This window comes from Falco biarmicus, chromosome 3, assembly GCF_023638135.1.
Source record: "Falco biarmicus isolate bFalBia1 chromosome 3, bFalBia1.pri, whole genome shotgun sequence".
NCBI classification, from domain to species: Eukaryota; Metazoa; Chordata; class Aves; order Falconiformes; family Falconidae; genus Falco; species Falco biarmicus.
The window spans coordinates 111,880,796-111,892,097 of NC_079290.1; the positions used below are offsets into that span (position 1 = coordinate 111,880,796).

At 47.7% G+C, this 11,302-nt stretch overlaps 2 protein-coding genes across 2 annotated transcripts; both read left to right on the plus strand.

Annotated features, from left to right (window-relative positions):
• The first annotated feature begins 1,394 nt into the window (after positions 1-1,394).
• Positions 1,395-2,943, plus strand: LOC130145728 (C-type natriuretic peptide 1-like). Its single transcript, XM_056330986.1, has 2 exons — positions 1,395-1,526; positions 2,647-2,943. Exons 1-2 carry the CDS (start codon positions 1,428-1,430, stop codon positions 2,935-2,937), a joined length of 390 nt encoding a protein of 129 aa, XP_056186961.1. The 5' UTR covers positions 1,395-1,427; the 3' UTR covers positions 2,938-2,943.
• A 5,777-nt stretch (positions 2,944-8,720) lies between these two features.
• Positions 8,721-9,410, plus strand: LOC130145726 (natriuretic peptides A-like). Its single transcript, XM_056330984.1, has 3 exons — positions 8,721-8,831; positions 8,960-9,260; positions 9,385-9,410. The coding sequence occupies exons 1-3, from the start codon at positions 8,721-8,723 to the stop codon at positions 9,408-9,410; spliced, it is 438 nt and encodes a 145-aa protein (XP_056186959.1).
• Positions 9,411-11,302: the final 1,892 nt, after the last annotated feature.

The following is an 11,302-nucleotide window of genomic DNA, read 5'->3' on the forward strand; positions in this document are numbered from 1 at the left end:
CTTAGAATACCTGTTTCTAGAGACACATAATGCCTTAAACAGATCTCCAATTAAAAAAATGCTGAAAACATTAAACCTGCTGGCAAATCACAGAATTATTTTTTCCAAGCTTCAATACCAACAAGACTCTTAACCTCAGAGATCAGATGAGGAGTGCCAGATGGTCCTTCATTTCCTCTATACAGATCCAGCTTAACAGCCTTTAACTTTCTGCATCACATGTGCAAAAATGCAGTGAAAGATCAAGGATGTATTACTGCATGATCAAGAACATTTCCACTTTTCAGGGGGTGCAGATTTTGAGCCCCTACAACACACGCAAGTTAACAGATTTTATTGCTGCTCTTCCCCACTGCCCCCAAAATAGGAAAAGAGTAATTCCTTGGTATGGAACCTAGTAAAATACTCATTAGAACAGCTGAGGGGGTTGGAGAATCAGTTATCTATATACATCTTCATCAAGGCACCCACACACCTCCCCAGGTGCTTTTACAGTACAGCGAGGTCTGGCCAATAGCAGTGATTTAAATACCCTCAAGACCTTGGCTAAGAATTGATTCAGTTTCTTCTGCTCCCCCTAACATTTCATGGAATTAATTTGGTTTGAAGCTGGTGCTTTAATTCATTAAAAAACCCTGCAAACAAAAAACCCCACCAAACCCAACCACCAAACACACATTCTAATCATGCAGGTTCTTAATGTTCCTGTAACTACACATGTGGTAAGAAAGATGTTGGAGCTATGCTTCCTTTCAGACTAATTTCAGATTTAATAGCGATTGTGTATGATATACTGAGAAAGAACACACAGAGGAAATGTTTTAACTTGGATCCCAGGGGAAAAGAGGAATTTCTGCCTCAGCTTAAGCTATGTAGAAGCTTTCTATGCACATCAGCTTGGTTTCAGCCACATTCCCTGTAACTCGGGCCAGTAACTAATGCAACTTACTTGTCATGTATTTAGGACTTGGATTTCCCTTCTCCAAATCACACTTTTTCAACTCATAGGTTACTAATGCCATATTATTAGGTAAAAATACTTAGTTCTTACATTGTTTTCCTCTGGATAGAAAGGAAACGTTTAGCAGTCAACCCAAGGAACACTGAGCTAAGCAAACTGACGTACATAAGAGGCACCAAGACAGCAGGCTGCAGAGACCTTCAGATTCACAGCAACAAAATGATGCTGCATTGCTGAAGTGTAAAACCTCCTTTTATTCGCCATCAGAAAAGAGAACTATTTCCTCCCTCCTCCTCCTGGGAGGATGAAAACAGATCAGAACCTCAAACCAATCCTTGCACTGGCAGGAATTCAAAAGGTGGACTTGGGAGGGGTTGGAGGAAGATAAAAAGGCTGGTAGCTGGAGACACAGAGCAACACTGAACTGGGGAGACTCAAGTGAAGGAGGAATCAGAGACACCAAAAAATGAAGATCAACCTGAAACTTCTTTTTTGCCCTGGATTCCTTCTACTGCTTATGGTCAGTCAAAGCCAGGCAAGGGCCAAGCCCATTTCCAGCTTACAGGTAAGTGACTGGCTGCTCCATAGAACTGAAAGACGCTGATGCTTCTTTAGGACTCAGACACTTAAGATTAACTCCATTTCTTCTAACCCAGCTAAAGCAGTAGGAGACACTCAAAGAGATCATGACAGCAGGAACCCTCAGGTGGGCAGACACAGAGTTATTAAACTGAGGGAAACTAAAGTAATCGATTACTGAATTTAAATCTCTGGTCACACATGGCAATTCAAAGGAAAATGTTTTTTCCTGTGAGGTCAATTTGAGGATTGCAGATTTAGGGTCATCCTGGGACTGAATGCAGCAATAAACTTCAGGAGTAAAAGGAATTTTTTCTGGAAGGACTCTGATCTAAAGTCTTAGAGCAGTCACGTGCATACTCTTCCCTGAAGCCCCTGGTTTAAGCTGAAAAAGGAATGAATGGGTTGTACTTGCATGATTGGCTATTCAGCTCAATAGCGCAGCAATGCAGTCCTTGCTTGCAAGTCCCAGAGGTAGAACATGAGAAGAAGTGTGTGTATGTGTGTGAGTGTGTGTATGTGCATGCATTTGTGTGCACAGGAATTCCAGCACGCATCAGGAAAACACATTTCAGCTACCTAACTAGGGATTTGGTATTTCCAAATATGAACTAACCTCCCAATCTGTAAAGAAATATATAATCCTTCTAGCACCAATTCCAGCCTGTCTTGTCAATGTATTGCTTCTCTTATTACTCCAAGGTATAAACAATATTTTCCTTGTTCCTTATTCACGCTTGACCAAGCCTCTTTCATGGTCTTTCACAATTTATCTTGTACACCAGATCCCCATCTCCAGGAAATACTTAAGTGGCAGTTTGTCAGCTCAGAACTACAGAATACAGTGACAGCATAGAGCCTTAGAACATTTTGAGAGAGCACACAGTGTTAGCTCAAAGCACCCTGGTAAGCGAGAAGAAACTAAAGATAACCATCATCAGCTTCAGAAATCACTTTGGTACTTTCAGCTTTTGAAAAACGTTCAAAATAAGTTTCTCCAAACTTAGCACTAAGCATGGCTTATACAAAAATACTGACAGAGTTATCAGAATCCCTCCTTTTTCTCCTCTCCTCCCTCTCCACCACCTACCTTTTCCTTCTTTCAGCGTATGTCTGGACTGTTAGATGAGGACCTGGAGCATCCACTGGTCTCAGAAGACAGAGACCATGAGCAAGACAACATAATCCCAAGAGGTGCCTTTGATCAGCAAGACCCTGAATCCCAGTGGACCCGAAACACCAGGGACCAGCCTGAGGGCATGTCCATGGGTGATAGTGCTGTCCAGAGGTTCTTCAGTGACCTCCAAAATTCACCCCGTAAATACCAAGGCCTCTCCAGGGGCTGTTTTGGTGTCAAGCTGGACAGAATTGGGTCACTGAGTGGACTGGGATGCTAACTGCTGACTATGGTAAGAGAAAGCCAGAGGCAGGTGGTCTGTGTGTTTGTCTATAACTTGCACAAATATGCAGAAGAGCAGATTTAATTCAGCTTTAAGGAAACGGTGCCTTAAAGTAACTTTCACCCTCTTATCGCAAACACAGTTTACTATTTTTACCCTCCTCAGAATTCACTGTCATCAGATATATACTTAAAACCTGTGAATGCCACATCTCTGCTTTACCTGCTTTCACTCCTTTCTCCAAGTCAGCTGTATGCATTTCATTCTGTCACAGAAGCCAAATCAGAAAGGTTTTCACCAGCTTACAATGTGTCAATACAAAGAAACGCTGAGCAGAACAGTGGAGCTGAACCTGGCCCTAGAACAGCAAGAAATCAGTTAATTTCCATGTGTGAAATCCTGACAACTTCTCTTTCTTTTACTTATTCCTCTGCTTTCTTGACAGGACTGACTGAGGTTTCGAAGGACCTGTTACCTTTCAGGGAGATATTCAGCCCTTACTCACATTGGCTCCACCAACCCATCTACTACACGATGTACTGAGCAAACTGCACCTCACCTCTCCCCCGAATTACTTGGCCAATAGGATATACCATTGCCGTACTACCTATTTGTATCAGAGTAATAACTTGTGAACATCTATCTGAAATCAAATTACAAAAAACATTCACACTGTTTGTGTACTACATGTATAAATAAACAAGTCTCATTAAGTCACAGATAATAAACTGCTTTCCATAATTTGGTGAATTTGCCTCAAGCCGTTGTTGTGATTCTTTCATGTATCATTCCCAAAACTGAAACAGTGCCCCAGTTTGCAGTTATACACAAACCACTAGAATTCAGAAGCATTTCAGAGGGCTACTTTCTGGCCAAAAAGCCCCAAAAAACCATGACACACAAATAAACAAGTCCTCCTTTTTACCAAAAGAACCTTTCTGAAGTTATTACTATCTAAACATCCTTATAACAGGAACAAGACTGACATAGACATCTTCACAAAAAAGTAATCAGAAACCAGGACACAAAGTCGCAAGTCTTTGATCACGACAATTTGAACTAAACGGGTAGCTGTTTTAGCCGACACCAGTAGAAAGCTGTTACGCTGCATTTGGATCTGCCACTGACACAGGAATACAATTGTTTCTTACTAGTATATCTCATCCAAATAAATGCTACCCTTCTTTGAAGAAAGTTCAAGGGCATCCTCCTCTTCCATAGGCAGATCCAGATATGGCAAGCATTTTTCCAACAAAAAATTCAAGATTACTAAAAAAAAAGTATCTGACCATTCTATTTTTTAAGAAAACCAAGTATTCACTGAATCTAACTATGAACAAATCAGAGAACAACTACTTGGCAAACACCCTGAGCCACAGGAATTCTGTATGAAGGCTGGTTTGCCAAGATCATGCCTGTGCTATCCTGATTTTGATGGGAGCAGAACTCCACAAGCAGCTCCATGAAAATCAGTAAGGGTGCTCACACAAGTGTCTATATAGACGGTCACAAACGAAGGCACAGCTGTTCACTTCCAGCCTTTTGCTTGGAGCGGACAGATGGGCTACACAGTTGTACTCCTCCCGTTTTCTTGCCCACAAGACAGATGTTCCTGGAAGAAAATATTCTGGTAGCGAGCCTATTCCTAACAGGACCCCTGGATGTAAACTGCAACAGAGCACAAACATCTATGCAAAGCAAGTTCATCAGCAACCCTCTAGCCACACGTGCTCTGAATCTCTGGCAGTTCAGCTCTCCCTAAGAAAGCCTGTCTGCACAGAGCAGCTAGAGGTCTAGTTTCTGGGCCTGCTGCAATCGCTTAAACTCTGTGATTTGGTTCTGCTCCTTTTAACCACAATTCCCATAGAACAAAGATGACCCAGGAGCTATTAAGAGCCAAATTAGAAAAACTTTGCTCTTCTCTCATGCTATTTTCAATATATAGTTCCATCCTGATGCCACAGACTGCCTCTAGGAAGGACATCAGTACAAGCTCATAAACATACGTTTCTACACTTAAGAGATGACTATCAGACAGCAGAAAGCACAGAATGACTGGTTAATGGAGATACTCTCCCCTTGCACAAGCTACCAACAGCTTCTCTCTCTATTTTCTTGCAATCTTTTACCCTTCCAATCTCTTGTACATTTAGAAATTACCATTAATTCTACCTGTCTATGGCTATTCCATCCCTCACAATCTTTCTCTCCTCAGACCAGTAGTTACGAGGCTATCAACACAACTCCTGAGCAAAAAAATTCAACAACATATCCTGAAGGCTTCTCTAGTTAACAGTTTTTGTTAAGTCTTCTGCTGTTTAAGTTAACTTTGATAACAAAGTAGCAGCAACAGTGAAAATATCCTAAAGAGACACTCGCTGGCAGGAGTAGTCTCATCACTTACATAGGCAACCCTGCGTACAAGCTCTTGAACAATGGAATAGTCCATATAATGAATTTACTACACTCTGTGTTGCCTTTCCTAAGCAAAGCAACAAGAAAATGAAGGATTTCAGCAAACAGATAAAGAATTAAAGCCGGGAATGAAGGATTAAAGAATAAATCAGCGTTCAGCATAATTCACATATCAGCAGACAAGCTATGCATGTCTTAAAAGAAACACTACAGTCTGATCAGTGTGAACAGCTTTTCTAGATGGAGCCCCATAGACCAGACTAATTCACAGAAAAATTCTCCTGGAAGTCTGGAGTCTTGCTGGGCCATACAGATAACACTCTCCCTTGCTGTAGCTTCCATCATAGAAAGACCTCTGCCCTACAAAAACATGAGCAAAGAGATTTCTGATTCATTATTCTAACTTAACGCACCTTCATACAGTCAGAAAAGGATTTTTCACTTCTTTTCCCTCTATACCACTAACTCATGCTCAGAAGCAGCAGACATCCTTACTTGTGGGAACACGACAAGAAGCACCCAGCTTTCTTACATAGAGTGCCTCGTCAGGCGTGCTAGCCCCAGGGCTGGCCCAGGTGCAACCTCTATGGGTAATCCACACAGCCCATGGACATTATGGTGTCAAACAATGAAGAGCTAGCATCTTGTGGCAGTTGGTGCTAATGGGAAGGTTACAGTCTCCTTCCTGATAATCCTGGGTCTGATAGCTTGCTCCCAGCTCTCAGTAATCCCAGGAACAGGCACATTCTCATAGGCATAAAAGTTTCTGGATAATGCAGTTTCACTGAAACTCCAATGAAGGGCTACTGGAGTTTGTTTCCTGAACATCCTCAGCCTGTTTTCAAACTCAGCTACACTAAGATAAACTGTGAGTCACTGAAATTATTTGCAGATAAAATAACAGAGGTCAGAGGAGGTTGAAGACTGAGCTGTGAGCACTTGTGAACGGAATCCTACAGAAGATGAATAAGAAACAGCTAAGAACGCCAATTCCACAGAGCCCGAGCCAGTAACGTGCCATCCCATCACCTGGCATTTTGTGTGAATATTTTTAAAGCCACTTTTCAGAAAGCAAGAACAATTTCTTTCACATAAAAGACTCCATAATTAGATCCCTAGGACTGAAGCCAGGTGTGTTTGTACTGCAGGTAATTTGCTGGGTTCTATTAGCATTTAAATCATCAAAGGCAACCTTTGAAGTTAGCATGCCAGTCAGATGGTGGAAGCTCATCTCTAGCTGTGTCATTTCCATCTCCACTAAACAGCAGTGCATGAATTTACAGATTGGGATTACAGAAGTTGCTGAGGAGAAAAGCCTGCAATAAAACCACTCCTAAACAGAAAGAAACATACAGATATCTTTCTCAAATGTGTCTGCTTTAAGGGTACCTGTTTATAAGTGATGTTAGGCAGCAATCAAGATTTGGTCTGATCCAAGACTCAAGATTGCTCTGCCTAGTTTATTATTAGAGGGCTAAATTGTATTATTTCCCTTGGTCATCACACAGATCCCATACACTTTTACTGCTTTATCCCTTTCCATTCCTGTCTAGTAAAGGACACAAAACTGAAGATGATGCACATCCTTACCTTAGCTATCTGCTCTCATTCTGTATCAACATAACACTCCCACCTGACACAAGCTTCCTTCGGTCATGTACCATACATTCAAAACATGCACCTCATTTCTCTGCCAGATTCTTCTTTGCTCTGATGCTTTAAACAGAACCACTTGCCAACTGTTAAGACTTCCGAATGCAGAGATTATTGTCCCACAACAGCTGACACTGCTAGTTTGCTTCCATTCTAAGATAAATTATGTCACCTGTAGGTAGATTTGTGGAACAGAAGGACAAGAAAATAGAGAAAGGAGATGTAAAAACATAATGTATATTGCTGCTTGTTCGTACAGCACCTAGCAGTAATAAGTCCACAACAGCTTGGTTCAAAACCCTCTGAACTCAGAGGAAAGGCTTTGTTTGGCTTTGCTGAGCCTTAGGACAATCTCTGAAACAAAGGCCCAAGCAGAAACTGGTACATATCAAGTGAAATCAGAGAGATTTATGAGTGTACTGGCTAAGCAAAAAAGGAGGGCAGAAGGCAGACTCTCAGTGTAACTGCTTTAATATTACCCAGGCAGTGACTGAAAGAACCCTGTCTGCTGCTCTTCCCGCTGGACATCATGGGTTCTGGCACTCAGTCTGTAAGGATCTAACAGGGTCATCTTGACTTGCACCCCAGGATCAGTGGAAATTGAACTCATTTATAGTTGAAATTTGCCACTCACACAGGAGAGATGCTGAAAGTTTTACTGAAAGTTAATAAGAAACTGCTGTAAAGCTCTGAGGCAAAATAAGAGAAAGTTTCATACAAACAGTCTGCCTGTTACAGGTGCCAAATTGGTAATTCAGAGACTTTTATCTCGGGAGTCTAAATCCAAAGAGCTACAAAATCTCTTTCTTGGCACAAGGCCCCTGGGCTTTCTAGAAAGAACATTTGTTCCATCAGAATTTCACACTCCAGCCCAAGCTGTGGGGGCCAGAAAACACCATCATTTATGGGAAAGATGGTGGGATGTCAGGAGCAGGTGGTGACTGATTCACCGCTGTAGCCAACGCGTGGCTGGAGAGCAAGTGAAGTTTATAGCAAAGCGGTCAGCTATGCCATTGCTCAGGGCAGACTTAGGCCACTAAAAGGTTAGTGCCTGTTACCTACGGAGGGAAGGGCTTGCAGACAATGACTGAGGAAGTCAAGAACCATCACATGAACTTGCAAGGAAGATCGCCTAAAGCCAAATCTCAGGACATGGTCTATTCACACAGCACAAAAATATGTGTACTGGGAAAAAAAGGCAGTTGGGAGCTGCTGCAGACAGGACAATTTCCAATTCCCCCCACTTCTCTCTCCCATGGAAGAGAAATGATGCCCTTGGAGGAAATCAGCGCCCTGCTTGGGCCAGCTCAGAGCTCCTGCATGCCTGCAGATGTGAGGCAGAGCAAACAGGCAGAAAGTGCAAGGTCCTTTCACTGCATCAGCTTCTACCTAACAGTGATGGAGAGTGTAGGGGGAGGAAATCACTGGGAAAATGAGTGCTGCCAGGAGGGGAGGGTATGACTCAGGGCAGTTCTCTCTCTCTGGAGGAGTTGCTGCACGCAGGGGACCCCCCTCTCCTGGAGGGTCACCTGTGGGACCAGTTGTAACCAGCTCCCTTATCAAAGCCGGGGGGCAGAGTGCGCACTGCGGCTCCTGCGGGGATCTGGCAGGAGGCAGCTGAGCTCCCTCTGGGCAGAGAGTGGGGATATAAGGAGAGGCATCCATGGGCAAAGCAGCGCCACGGTGCCGAGCCGGATTAGGACAGGCCTAGGATGCAGCTCCCGGCTCTGTGCTGCGGGGCCTCGCTGCTGCTGCTCGCCCTGCCATGGGCTGGAGCACAGCCGGCCGGCGGCGAGCGCGGTGCGGAGCTGCTGTCCCTGCAGGTACCGGGGCCGGGGCGGGCCGGGGCGCCGGGGCGGCCACCCCCGTCCCGCCGGGGCGAAGCGGGCAGGAGCGGGGCTCGGGTCCCCCCGCCGCGGCCCTCGCCCCTCCCCTCTCCCTCCCTCCCCAGGAGCTGCTGGAGGCGCTGGGGCAGCTCCGGGAGGAGGAGGAAGAGGGGGAACCGGGCTTGGAAGACGAGCCGGTGGCCGGGGCTGAAGACGGCGGCTCGGAGCGGGACGCCCCGGGGGCGGGGAGCAGCCCGCCCGGTGTCCCGCTCCCGGTGCCCAGCCCTCGCCAGCCGGCGGAGGGGCAGAGCCCGTGGAGGAGCCTCCTCTCCTCCCACAGGCGGAGACACTTCTCGGGCTGCTTCGGGACGAGGATGGAGCGGATCGGCGCGCAGACGGCGCTGGGCTGCAGCCAGCACAACGCCCGTAGGTGCCGGGTGAGGGCCGACGGCGCCGGGCAGCGGGGGCGGAGCGGGGCGGCCGGGGCAGCCGCTGCCCCCGGCTGAAGGCTCCAGCGCGGCCCCAGCAGCGCTCTGCCCTTCTCGCCCAGGTTTCTGGAGGAGAGGGAGAAGCTGAGGCCGGGACGGGCTCCCCCGCGGTTCCTGCTCCTCCAGGCCGGTGTCCAGCAGCCAGGCTGCCCGCAGCCCCCGCGGCGGTGGGGTACAGAGCAATAAACTTTTCTACAAAGCCTGCATTGCCTTTTGCGAGTGTTTTTACGGTCACGGCATAGCACACGGACAGGAGATACAGCAATCCCCTCCAGAGCGCTCCTCTCCCTCTGCCCTCAGGGCTCGGTCCCGACCCTGGCCAGAGCGTCCCACCGGGTTGGACAAGCCTTTGCCGGAGGGTCGCAGCATCAGGAAGGATGGTTGTCCTTCCAGGACAACGAGCAGAGAGTGCTGCACTGAAAAGGCACTGCCAGGCACCGATGCCTTGTCTGGGCCCGTGGCAGTGAGCAGGGATGCCTCTCCCGACGGCTTCACTACTGCGAGCTGTGAATCCTCCAGGAGGTGGGCACCGGGCCTGGGGTTAATCACATCCCTGTCCGGGGCCAGCCCGCCGGTCGCAGCGCCGGAGCTGGGCGGCGCGGGGGCCCGGACGGACGGGAAGGCAGCGGATGCCGGGAACCGGAGGCTTCAGCACCCGGGACAGACGCCGGTCGCCCCGCACGCGCAGCGCCGCCCCCCGCCTGCCCAGGGCCCGGGCCCGGCGCGCAGCCCCCCCGGCCCGGCGCAGCCCCCCAGGGCCCAGCGCAGCCCCCCCTCCCCCCCGGCCCGGCGCAGCCCCCCCACCCCCGGCCTCCCCGGCACAGGGAGCCCCGAGGCGGCAGAGGGGCTCACGGCACCGCCTGGCACCCAGCTCCGACGGGGCGCTGCCTGTGCCAGACCTGGGGAGCCCGGCAAAGCAAGGGAGAGTATCACAGAGATAATGTATCACCATCAGCGGGAGAAACAACCCATGTTTGGGATGACCGTAAGCTTCCCCCCCATGGAAAAAGTGAGGCACCACTCAGCCATCAACTGCAGCACGGCCTGTCCTATGATCTCGGTGCTGCATGCCCCGCACCGGACATCATGACATTTTCCTGTTTCCCACACCAACAGCCTTGTCTCCTCATTTCCTTCTTTAACCGAATTGCAAGGCAGAGAAAGAGAGCTTGAGTGGGCTACAGCACAGTCTTGTCGAAGGGTTTAGTCACTGGGAGATGAAAGGAACCCAAATCCAGCCTTTTCCTCAGAACAGGACTACCAAGGCTGCTTAGACTCAGCTACACCCTAGCACTCTCCAGCTGCAAAATGGCAAGAGCAGAATGGATACCACTGGAAGGATGTGCAGCATGTAGTGGCATCAGTTAGGACAGATCTATCAGCAGAAGGAATCCACATGACACTAGCACCTAAGCTTACAGTCCTTAACCTTACACAGCTGAAAACTAAGGACATCTCATGACAGCGCTGGGAAAGGGGCAACATCACCCTCAGCTCCATCCACGTACCATCCCCCTGCTCACAGGGTTCCATGCACAGGGCTGCCAGCAGCACCCGTGGTGCTCTCACTCTCTGCTCTGAGCAACCATACCCATACCGGGGAAATGTGCCAACTTCCAAACTCTAAAACCACTCGCAGTACGCTTTTTATAAGAACCTGCTGCGCTGCTAAGGCTCCCAACAGGGGTTTCACTAGGCAAATGGCCAGTGCCTGGATCTTGACTATCCATTGCTGGGCCATAAAGCCTGAAGTTCTTATTAATCTTGCCAGAGTGATGATATTGAAACCCCACAAGCAAACAAACAAGTAAGCTTTATGGCTTCAACAGTGATGAGCTGAGTTCTGACATTTTTACACTCCATTTGCTCTGGCAGAACTGTGAGATGGATAACAGAGGGCAGAATTTTGCTTTGAAAATACGGTAGCTGCTGTGACTGTCAGCCATTTTATCCCATATACATACTTCCATACATACAACG